Raw genomic sequence first — 12,367 nt, forward strand, 5'->3', positions numbered from 1 at the left:
TCCCCAACCTGCTGCCTGCCCCGAAAGGTGGTGCAGGCACAGGGAGGTGAGGAAGCATGCGGTACCTTGATAGGCAAGAGCACGTCCACCTCTCCCAGCGGCAGGTTGGAACTTTGTGGGTCAAAGCGCACTTCGAATGTCTCGGTCTCGCAGTAGGGCAGGTGCTTCACGCGGTCCAGCTCCACGCTGAAACCTTGAACAGATGAAAATAAAGCAGCAGAGAGACACAATCGACATGAACGTGTCAGGAGCACAATAAGGCCATATGGGTGTCCTGGCTGGCAGCTCTGTGAAGGATCCCTTTGCATCTGCAGAGAAGCCTGCCGTTCTTTCTCCCTTGTCACCGCACAAGGAGAAAGGGTTTTCACAGCCAGAATCCAAGACCCACATGGTAAAAAGGAAACATAGCTGTTGAGGGGCTCCAGCAATTCCTCATCAGGCTTCCCAGGGAAGGATGCACAGACCTCTCCAAAGGAGAATTTCCAACTAAGATTCCCCCAGGCCACGGTGCTCCCTGGAAAACAACTTAGGGGAGACACCTGACCACCCTTCAGACACAGCGAGTCACCGTTTGCTTGTACTGCAGCCCTACCTCAAGGCCTGTTTCGGAAGCCTATTTTGATACAACAGAGGACCTCACAGGCTGTTTTCTCAATAAAGGCTGAACAGAAGTGCTACAAAGCACTTCCAAACCACAAAGGGTCCATCTGTTTGCAACACAAGCCCACAGAGTGCACAAAGAAACTCAGGTGATGCTCATGGTAGCCAAGAGCAGAAGATGCTGAGAAGTGACCAGATGATCAGCCCATCTAGCTCCTGCAATGAAGTGGTAGGGCAGTCACAGGCAGGCCGGGTCTCTGGGCACTGCTGGCCAGGAGAACTCAGGCTCTAAAGCACCAGGCAGAGGGTCCCAAGGAGGAAAAAGCTATACAGAGAAGCACTCAAAAAACTCCCCATGTCCAGTGGCTTAAGCTAACGTGTCAGAGACAGCTCCTTCAAGCCCACATGAAGTCTCTCCAGCACTGGTTACCTGTGTCACGCAGGACCCGTCCATCAGCGTGGAAGGACACAGGGAACTGCCCGGTGTTGGTGATCTTCACGATGTGCGTGTGAACGTTACCGAGAATGACGTAGCCAAAGTCCAGGATGTACTCGGGCAGCTCAGCTCTGAAAGGAGGAGTAAGGACAGTCCTTAAACCACAGCCTGGCTACATTTTCAAGTGGATGGAAGATGCAAATAAAGTGGATATTTCTGCATTCACTGCTGTGAAAACTCTACTCAAGCCCGTGAAACCCAGGGCCTGACCACCTGGTAATAAAACTCTGGTAAGTCACGGGGAGTGTAGGTCCTAGGTTTTATCAGATTAGTTTAAAACGGATACTGGTCACAGCTCCTCTGCTATGAAAAGCCATGGTAGATAAAGTCCACCGGACCTCCACTGGTCTCACTGAAACTGCTAAGCCTGGTGTACAGCCCAAGCCTGAAATTGCTTCAGGACCTTGTAATAAGATTTGCCTGCACAGGAAATCTTCACCGCTCTGCAACCAGATCTATCCCCAAAGCAGCACTGGTAAACGCAGTAATCAACACCTACAAGATTCAGGGGAAGGTCCTTTTCCAGAGCAATCCCACTTGGGAAAGCACGTAAATGATCTGTTTTGCAGAGCATCTTCTTCCTGAAATGGAGCCTACCATGCCCATGCCTCATCATGAAGGAGCAAAAGGGAAGGACAAAGTTACCTAGGTAAGCCCTGCAGCCCCACCAGCATCCAAGCCACCTGATTCAGGGTTTGTCAAGGGTTTGTCAACCTGTGCGATTCCCTGCTCTTTTTGCTTAGTGTGGTCTGTTAGCTGGAACAAAGATGCCAGCTTTGAGTTGCCTCTTTCACAGCTGGTCAACAGGGATGCTGTCTGTGCTGTCTGGAAGGGCTTGATGGTCTGCACTGGACCCCCTCAGCTCTAGGAACAGAACCCAGCATCTGTGGGGAGTTGAGCACCTCCAAAGCTCAGGGTGGCACTGTGGAAGTGAGGACACTCAGCTGTGCCCAGGGAGCATGCCAAAGCTATCAGGATCAGACCCTTTCTGAAGTCCCCAGCTATTCCCAGCTCTGCAGACACAAGGAGCTCTCAGGAGCAGGGGTGCGCTGCTAGGTGTCACCCTCAGGGCACCTGGAAATAGGGTACGGGAGTCCCTACTAACTTGAGAAGCCTTCGACAAGCACGCTGGTCAAAGGCAGTGTCCTCCGGGGGACTGGAGGCAAGAGCTTTCTGCTGCTCCAGGGCGTGTTCCTCTATCAGCATCTGCTCCATCTGCATCTGCAGCCAAGTGTCCAACTGAGGGAAGGAAAGACAGTGGCTGGTTAGCAACGGTCCCTCCCAAGGCACAGGCTTGTCTCTGAAAGAGGATCCCACCCTGCTCTTGTTGAGAGGGGTGATGGGGCATCCTGTCTCGCTGCTCAGTGTCTGTGACACCTCCTGCTCTCTCAGTCAGGACCTTATCTCAAGGGAAATGAACTCCAGCATCTTCGCCTGCCCAGTCAGTGTTATAAAAGCTGATCCGGCCAGACAAACAGACAGACAAGCCAGGAACCTTCCAGAGCTCCAAGTATTTGCCTGCCCCCAGCCAGTGCCAAAGCAGCTTGGACAAAAGCTCTCTTGACAAGGGAACCACGATAAAGCTGGTGCCTCCTGGAGACAAACACTGACAGCACAGTCCCAGGGTTCAGTCAGGCTGCTGCTACTAAGCTCTGTAAACTTGGTAGGGCTTGGGTTGTGAGCAACAGATACCCCGGTGATGACCTACATCTCCATCACAAAGTACCATAAATTCAATCACTTGAGCATGGTCTTCAGGATCTCTCCCTGGGGTAGCCAGGAAGCTCATGCATTTGCGGGAAGGACAACTACCAGAGGTGGGCAGCCCCAGGGCAATGCTGAGCTGATGCATGATCATGGCCCGGTGCGGGCAGGGAGGTCCCAAGCACCAGCAGGGCACTGGGAAGCCTGCTGCGGGGTGCAAGGGGACCAAATGACACACGGAGAGGGTGGCACGTGCCAAAGAGGGCAGCAGCCGTTCTCACCATGGTGCCGGAGTCGTCCGTGGGTGCGTCCATGGCTGCAGCCTCGCCCAGAACAACCGCTTCATCATCTCTCTGGCTGTCTTTTTCCATCTTTTCTTTCACCTCCTTGAGGACCTTCTCATATTTTTCATTTCCTGAAGGAAGAAAACATCCACAAACAGAAGCGTGGGCACGGCGCCATTCCCATTTAAGCTGGGAAGCCCCGCTCCCCCGATGCTGGCCTCTCCCAGAAACACACTCCTCGAGCAATGTATGGGAAGTGGATGCTGCTTTTCCTCTATGAATCCTGATGTTCACTCCCACCCATCTTCCTCCCCACATAGGAACATCTCATCCCCTGCAATGTGATGCAAATCCAACCCTGCCAAAATCCCTGCCAGCCTACATTACAGCTTTCCTGAGCATTTCTGTCCAGCCATCATCTTTCCAGAACTCCGACAGATATGCTGGCAAGCTCTGCAGGACTGTTCCTGGGGCAAAGCCCACATAGGCTCGTCTGCTACAGACTCAGGAAAAAACCAGAGGGCTGAGTGTTGGTCTGACAGCCCTGAAACCTCCAGGCTTGGTGGAGGTGGGTGTGAGCTGCCCGACGGCCATATGACATGGGGGAAAAACCAGGGGACCTTCCCAGGGAGCAGACAGGCAGTGCTCACCTTTGATGTTTCTGGGCAGGTCCAAGTAGATCCTAGGAAAGCTCCCTTCTCCTTTCAGGGAGATTTCTTCTGGTTCCAGGTGGCCCACTTGGATCTGGAAAGTCCTGCAGAAGACTCCAGGCACTCCTGGCAGGTAATAGACTTTCAGCGCTTGCTCCTTGCCAGGTCCAATGTAACCCTGCAGGGCACGGGAGAAGAGGGAGGGAATCTTATCTTCTCTCAAAGATAAGAAAGTATCAGACAACATCGCCTTCCAGCTTTCTGGTATCCAAAAGCTGAAGTCTCCTACACCAGGATGCAGTAAGTCCCTTCAGAGTGCTCGTAAGGCTGCATTCCCACAGCACAGATTGCCCTTTGCTCAGCATGAGTGCAGCTCTTCTGCTAACGATGTTTACCCTCTGCTAGCAAGAGCCAGACCGAATAAATAAAAGCTCTTTTACCAGCCGGTATGGAATACGAGTGAAGTGCCCATGCTCTCAGCAGGGCCAGCAGCTCCTGTCACAGCACATCAGTGGTTCCCAGGCTGGTGTCGAGGGGCTTGACTGCTTATTAACGACCCCAACCAAACATGTCCTGCCTGCGCGGTTACACTGAGGGTGCACGAGCCTATCCAGACTCACGGTGACCTGCAAACATACATCTCTGGAAATGCAGGAGCAGAGACTAGGACAAGATCTAGGGAAGAAGGTGTTGCCGGGAAGGGCACCTCCTCTCCGGGCTTCCAGAAGGGCTGTCCAAGCCCCAGGCTGGGCTCACACCAGCCAGGTCGAGAGCAAATGCAAGCAGACGGCAACACCGCTCTGGGTGACAGGACACAGCCATAGCTTTCCTCGGCTCGCCCTCTGCACGCGGGGCTGACCCTCGGCTCCCCAGTCCCCTTTATGCTGCAGGGAGAAGCTGCTGAGCGGGACAGATCCTGCCACTTGGTCCCCTGAGCCCTTACTCCAGCGCACAAGGCAGCTGCAGCGAAAGCGAGCCCTGCCAAGCTGCCAGCACCGATGATGCTGTTACAGCAACTGACTGCGCGGGTCCAAGCAGAGCTGCGTCTTCGGAAGCTCGCAGGAAGAGGGCATCAGTGTGTCATCCCGTGTAGGAGACAGGCCTGAGGAAACATGAAAGCCATTTGGCTTCCTCTTCCCATTGCAAAAAGGGACATAGATAGGAACGCTGCTCCAGCTCAGAGACATCCACGCAAGACTGAGAAGCTGGGATGGTGGGATGCTGCAAACTCCTCTTCTCACTGTTCCAGCCCTGCTCCTGCCTGGGCCCCTCACTGCCCCACAAAGCTCCTGCAGAGCAGCAAAGCTGGAGGAGTGAGGGACTGGTACAGGGGCTGTTACAACTTCTGGCAAAGGAGCTTCATGCCCAAGCAAGAGAGCATTTAAGTCCTGCTTAGTGCTGGCAGGGGCCAGGCAGGGTTTGTTACAGGCAGGGACAAGGAGTAGGTCCTGTCCGATCACACAACCTGGGTAAGGTGACCCTCAGGAGAGCCTGCACCGCCTGGCTCCAGTGCCAGCACAACCAGAGAGCTACCGAAGCAGTCGTGCCTCCCGCCGGTGGCTGCTCTATGACAGCAGAGCCACCCGCCAGCAAAGGCCATTAAGGGAGTCTATTAGGACCACGCTTGCTTGACCTTCTCTGCCCCCCAGCAGCAATTTCTTACAGCCCTGTCTCTCCTGCGTGCTTCTGTGGGGTTTTCCCTATTTTTTTATCTTGTTTTCTTCTGTTTTTTCCCCTTTTTTCCCCGCTATAACCTTCTCCTGGGCAGCCTGACACAGAGCCAGGATTAATCCCTTGTGCTACCTCCGTACTCACCATGCTGGGCATGACCAGAGGCACGCCGGGCAGAGGGCTGTCTGCAGTGGCCGCGCTGGGGCTTAGCACCCCGTAGGTGAATCCCACCTTCCCGCTGTTCTGCAGGGTGACCTCTGCTTCGGTGACTTCGTTAAACCGCTGAAGAGAGGACAGAGGAGTGGGAAGCTGAAGACACAGGCCTGATACTGGGAATCTCCTTCTGCTTTCATGGGCATGAGAGCAAATGAACACAACAGAGGAGAGAAGCAGAGGAGATAGGGGAACTTGACTCTCCCAGGTTAACCTGGAGAACCCACAGCCACAGGGGACCTCTTAGCCCTACGTAGGAACAGATATCTACAGCAGCATGCAGAGGGGCAATAGCAACCACGTAAAGATCAGTAATAAAGAAACCAAAGAGGATACAAGTTCTCTGCACTTCAAGGTGTCATCTAACACCTAGCTGAAACAAAGGAGGTGGCATCAAGACATTGCAGAAGAAAAGGCACCCACGTACAAGTGTTTGCAGAGCTTACAGTGACAGCAAAAGGGGAGACAGTGCAACACATACAGGGCCAACAGCTGGAAATATCTGTGGGGTTTTTAACCGAAAAGAAGTAAAGTGGGGATTATTCTGGGACATTCTCTCCAGCTACAGTGATTGGGAAGCCCAAGTTAGCTTCCTCCCTAGTTTATTTTGTTGATTAATCAAGAGCATTAAAAGAAAGCATCTCCTTGGACCTCAGGCTTTAGGAGCGGATCGGCAGACGGATGTCTTTGGGCATGTCCCTCTGGAGATCACCACTGGGATCCTGCCTGTCCCAGGAGGCAGCGTTAGTTACCCTGAAGAGGAGGAATTCCCAACTTTGGGGGCGGTGATGATGACCATTAAAAACCAGCTTGGATGGAAGTACAACCTTTGAGTGATACGTCCTACAAGCCATAGAGCCAACAAAGTAGCTGGGAAGGGGAGAGAGCCCTAGACCTAGGTGGGCAGCAACCCACTGGTGACGGTTTCAAGACAAGGACCTCTGCCAAGAGAAGCGTGCGGTACCTGCAGCCCGCAGTCGATCTCCGTGACGTCTAGGAGGTAGTTGATGAGCGAAGCCTCCCCACTCAGCGCGATCTCGTAGGTCGGGCCTCCCTCCACCCTGCACAGCGCCATGACACGGGCGACGATGTTCGCGTGGCCAAAGAAGGTGAACGTGACCCGCTGGCTCTCGCCCGGCTGCAGCACACCGTACAGCGGCAGGACATCGAAAACCTGGAGGTAGGGGAGAAGAGATCAGGATGTCGAGCGTGGAAATTGATGCAGAAGAGCAGCCATGGCTTGGAGCAAAGTACAGACGTGGCTGGAGGGGCCTCTTCCTCAAACACAGGCAAAATCATCCTAATCTCCTCCTGCATCCATTCCACTTACCAGTGGAGGGATCATGGGAAAAATCTTCTCCCATACTCACTAATTAATGCATTAATTAATATACTACATAAAAGTAATTTGCGATGTCTCCCGGCAGCAAGAAATTCTCTCCACTGCAGAATTTGCCTTTAAAAACACCTTTTACTGCCTTTAGAAAAACCATGAGATTTGGAGGCGAGAGCCCTTGGAGCCGGGGGGAGGACTCCAGCCCAGCTCATCTGACTCCTGACGCTTTTCTCTCTCTCTCCGATTTGCACGCTGCTCTCTCGCAAGATGCGACAGCAAAAGCTACTGCAGACATTTCCTATCGACCACTTGATTAGTAACAAGATGAATAATGCCCTCCATAAGTGCTGCACAGGTAACATCCTTAGTCAACCCTCCAACACGTCCCGCACGGCCTCTCCAACGACCAGTTGCTTCAAGCAGTGCTCTGCAATGTGCCTGGAGGGGTGCGAGGCCACTCTGTGAGCGGTGCTGAGGGCCACCAGTGGGAGTGGGGGCTACATATGCAAGTCAGGTTCTGACTTACCTCTTCCATTCCCAAGGCGAGGGGCTCCGTCTCCATGAACTGCATCAATTCCTTGATCCCCACCAGGCTCCGAGTCTCCGCAGCACCTTCCAGCTCCGCAGCAGGGGATGGTGGCGGCTGGAAAACAAGCACCACAGGCTGCAGTAAGCAGCTGGCTGGTCTGGGTGAGACCACTCTGCTGCAGGCTCCATCACCTCATCAAGCCAGGAGCGGCTGAGATGGGACCTAGGTGCAAATCAAGTAGGGGTATGTCCATGCCATCAGTTGAGTGTGGGTCCAAGTCCACCCATGGATGAGACATGGGCTCCATTTGCATTTCCTACACGCAAGCTTGCACAAGGAAGCTGGGTGCACCCAGCACTCAGTCCTGGAAGAGACCTCAAGAGCATTTTGCACCCTCATGCCAGCCGGGCTTCGTTCACTCCTGCCCAAGGAACATGGCGAGAACCCCACGCCTGGACAGGTTAGGTTCTCCATGACAAAAATGGGAACACAGCTGCAAGTGAGAAGTATCAAAAACAGGAAAAGGAGGACTTGGAAAGTGCTTGGGACAACTATCCAATTTCAGATGGTGCTAAGGTTTGATCTTGTACACTCATCAGTGCTGGAGAGCTGAGGGTCTCCACTGGGTCATTCTTCTCGAACGACACCTTCCTGAAAAAGGCAGCTGAGATGTTTTTCTGTCTTGCAGCAGCTGAGAGCTGGCGTTTAACCTCAGGAGGTGCCATCTTTCAAAGAGAACCTCGTCCCTGGGCTTCTGACCCCTATTTATAAGCGAGAGCTTTGTGATTGCTCTTGAAGTTTAAGAACACCTGCTTTTTCAGTAACATGAAGAAGTGCTTTGCGCTGGGGCCTTCACATCAGCAGAATCTGCAAGAATATTTACGGGACATCCTTAGACTATTAGGTCTACATCTCCCCAGTAGATAAAGCACTGGGGAGGGCTGAGTCTTCTCACATTTCAACGCTCTGTCGTCTCCACATTTTCAAATATAGCAAAGCTTTGCCAAGCGCGTATTCCCGAAGATGCTAACCCACATCTTTCCTAGCCCTATGGTCTCCCGCCTCCCCAGGGAGGTTGTATGGATATTGCCTTGATACAGCGACACAAGCAGAAGACGAAGCTGCAATCCAGATGTATCCTTCAAAGCAATTTTAGGTCCTACTTAGCCATATCCACTTGAATTTCCCCGGTTTATTTGTGCATACGTGGCAACAAAGCAGGAAATAAAGATGATTTCACACTTCTATCTGAAAACATTCAGCCATGCTATTCTTTACGTCTACAGAGTATCATTTCTCCTGATTCAGAAAAAAATGTGCGGAGTGATAACGTTAGAACGACTGATATTTGGATGTGAGCAGATGCAACCCCCTTTCCTTGAACTTAATGCCAACGCTGGTGCTTTCAGAACCTCCCGTGCTTTCTTACATCCTTTTTTATTGCCCCAGGAGCAGCCTCTGTCCCACACGATGCAGAACAAGGCGCCGGTTCCCACTAGCACCAAAGTCAAGCTCCAAAGCACCGAGGTTCACCAGGAAGGTCAGCAGACTAAAGGCCATTTTCCATGCTAGGAGAAAGAGACAGTGACTTTGCAAAGTCTCGTTGTATAAAAGACAGCTCTGTGGCCATCACTGCAATAACGGGTCTCGGCTGAAGGCAGAGACGTGAAAACGGGTGGCTCTAGCTGGGGTTGAGAAGGTGGTACATGGAGATCAATACTCGGCACGGCTTGATACAGGAAGGAAACTGGAAGCCTTCGCATCACGATGCACATAAAAGCCTCATTTTACGTAGTAAAAAAAAAAAAAAAGCCAAAAAAATCCCAAACTCAACATAGGTCAGTAGGATCTGAGTGGGCTTCTCTAAGTAAAACTATCTTATTTCTCCCTCCCCAGAAGCCCTGTGTCCAGCTGCTGGCCCTGCTGCCCAGCCCGCTCTCAGGGCACGTGACAGCAAAAAGGGAGGTTGGCAGGAGCACGGCTTTGCGGTGGCAAGCTGGAGGAGGCAACGCAAGCGGTAGGGGTACAAGAAAATCTACCTTTGCTTCCAGGGAGTCATCTGCATCTGCTGGCTCTTGGGCAGGATCCCCCGCCGCTCCCAGGGCTTCGGCTGGCTCCTCCACACCTCCATCCCTGGAGCTGCTCTCTGCAGATGCTGAGCGCTCCAACCAGGCTCCCTCCTCCTTCGGTGGTTGAGGTTTGACGAAAAATTTAGGTGCTGGAGGGCTGAACCTAGAAAATAACATAACTTGGATCACGGACCTGCAGCGGGAGGGAGGGAAGCCTGCACACGAGCGGCTCCTCGGCAGGATGCGGCCCCTGGGTGGGCACTGGTGGTGTGAGGTCAGTAACGGGTCTGACCCAGCAGCTCTGAAACCAGGACAAAGCAGGTCAACGCTTGGGCCTGCCCAGGGATGACGCTGGTATAGCGGTGGTGCAGGCAGCTGGCAACTGGCTGCAATAAGGAACTAAAGAGGACAGAGGTGAACAACTTGTGGGGAGGCAAAAAGCACAGCGGGAAAGGAAAAGACAGACAAACTGTGCAAAAAGGTAAGACTGAGACGCAAAGGGGCAGATCCGGACAGCGATGAGCCAGGACAGACCCACCAGTGCCCTCCTGAAAGCACCCACCGCCACAGACCCTGCCTCCCCCGCCCAGAGGGCCGAAGCAAGGAATTTTGCAGCTCTACTAGGTATTTCTCCTGAATATTTCCCCTGACAATTACCCGCAGCCACAGGTCAGTACGAGCAAGCAGCGATGCCCGTGGCTTTCTCTGAGCACGGTCAGGCAGGAGCCGTGATGGAGCCCACAGCCTGCTGTGCCCTGACCGGACAGAGCCCAGCGCCGCTCGGGGGCACCCATGGAACCCAGCACCACCCAGGGGCACCCACGGAAGCCCAGCACGGGACACCCTTGCACACGCAAGGCAACACAGAAAGACACATTGAGCAACTCCAGGCAGAGACTCACAATTAAACAGCCCATTGATCCCCGATGAGCGCCAAAGCAGCAGCGATTAGTACTTTGGGGAAGGCAGCTTTGGTCGTTTTTAATCGATATACAGCAAGTATCAATGACAAGATTCAGCTCCCTGCTGTGCCGCAGGTATTCCCTGGTTGCAAAACAACGGCTCTAACTGCACCTCACGCTAAAAGGGCAGCGGCTCCGTTGAAACAAGGTTATAACCGATGTGGCACTTACCGACAGCAGTTTCTAAATGCAAACTGTTTGAGGACCAATTTGGCAAACGATTCAGCAAAGCAGTTCAACGGTTTGTTTTATGAACAGAGCCGAGTTTATGGTTTGACCAACATCTGTCAGTAAAAAGTATGTGGCTTAACATTTTCAAACATTCCCAAGTGACTCAGATTACGTTCCCTGTTTTAAATTGCAGCAGGCGCTCACGGTAACTCTGTTCATATTTCTAACGCCACGTGGATGGACACACTCGAACCACGGCTGCCTGTCACCAGGCCTATTCGCAAGTGTTCCCCCCCATAGCCAAACAAGGCAGATTTTTTACAGCAGCCTGGATACTTCATTCCCAGCTGGGAATTTGGTGCCTTTAATGACGTGCTCCCAAATAAATATTTATCTTCAGCTTTGTAGCTTATTATTTAAGACTGGTTTTCATTTCTGGATTAGAGGCTCTGCTCTTCATAACCTGAGAGGTCCTACCTGACTTGTCCTTCCTGCAACTGCGCACAAGAACAAGCCTTGGCCCAGGTGAGCTCCTCCGCAGCCCTCCCTCCGCCTGCTGCTGGCACCCCACGGGGGACCCCGAGCAAGATCTCGGCACCGTCCACGTGGAAAAGCAGAGCAGGACTGGAGGGGACGAAGGCATTCGCTTGCCCCTGCAGAGCATCGCCCATCTCCAGTCCCAGCTGTGCAACCTTCGCTCCTCTCAGCCGAGGCACCTTAATATGTGTCGGGGTGCACTGATGGGTGACCGAACTGCTCAACACCTCCAGCAGCCACTAACTTCAGCATCTGTGTACGGATGCAATAAATTCGGCTCAGCTGCCACAACGGTGCCTCCGGGCAGCCTGCAGCTGAATGCTACCTGTCCCTGGTGACAAGGGAGAAGCCTGCAGCGTAGGGGTACAAATATCGAGGGCCAGGAGCACCTCAAAGCCCTCCAGCTACATACCAGTCCATGTACCAGTTCAGCGCATGGGTCTGGCTGTCACCACGGTGGCTGTCCCACAACTGCTAGCTGTGATCCATCCGAGCGAGGAAATGAAAGCGCGGCTCTTAGAGCCGCTTGTGATAAATACTGCGGGTTAATAACTCCTGAGGAGAGATAAACCCCCGAGATGGAAAATCCATAATCATTTATTAAATTACTTTTAGTTTTATAGAATGGTTTGAGGCAACTTCATGGGATGGCGGTGCCTAGACAACAATATTTTTCACTCTAAAGTAGAAGCCCTCTGGGACCCGGTGCTGGGAGATGATGCGATTAGCAAGTCCTGCTGCAGAGAAGCACAAAGCGCAGCGAGGGACTTTTTCCAGTGGGGGAAAGTCAAAATGAATAACAACAAGTGTAACGTGAAAAGGAAGGGAGCGAGGAACCCAAGGTGGCAATAGAAAACTGACCCCTGGGACAAGAAATCTCCCCGGCGCCGAAGGAAAGGGGGTTGTCTTAGAAAAGGAGAAGGAAGGGGAAGATAACAAGATGTTCAGCATGAGCCCAGGCTTTATGCAGCTCCTCCTCTCCAGCATCTTCTGGCCAAGGTTGTGAACGCAGAGAGGAAGGCAAGGAGCAGAGAGCAGCTCCTCCACCTGCAGAGAGGACCCATCCCAAACCAGAGGGGCCAAAGGGCTGTGGAATTGCCTCCACCAGCACCACGGAGCCGAGACAAGGAGCCTCCCAACGTAAG

At 52.9% G+C, this 12,367-nt stretch overlaps 1 protein-coding gene across 1 annotated transcript in view; it reads right to left on the minus strand.

Annotated features, from left to right (window-relative positions):
• Positions 1-12,367, minus strand: part of HYDIN (HYDIN axonemal central pair apparatus protein) — a 146,978-nt gene that overhangs the window by 42,729 nt on the left and 91,882 nt on the right. Inside the window, 9 exon segments of the mRNA XM_050903888.1 lie at positions 66-193; positions 1,031-1,167; positions 2,202-2,335; positions 3,082-3,215; positions 3,735-3,912; positions 5,550-5,687; positions 6,583-6,792; positions 7,481-7,597; positions 9,511-9,715. Coding sequence (XP_050759845.1) covers positions 66-193; positions 1,031-1,167; positions 2,202-2,335; positions 3,082-3,215; positions 3,735-3,912; positions 5,550-5,687; positions 6,583-6,792; positions 7,481-7,597; positions 9,511-9,715 — 1,381 coding nt within the window.

Source organism: Gymnogyps californianus, chromosome 12 (genome assembly GCF_018139145.2).
Source record: "Gymnogyps californianus isolate 813 chromosome 12, ASM1813914v2, whole genome shotgun sequence".
In the NCBI taxonomy this organism is placed as follows: domain Eukaryota; kingdom Metazoa; phylum Chordata; class Aves; order Accipitriformes; family Cathartidae; genus Gymnogyps; species Gymnogyps californianus.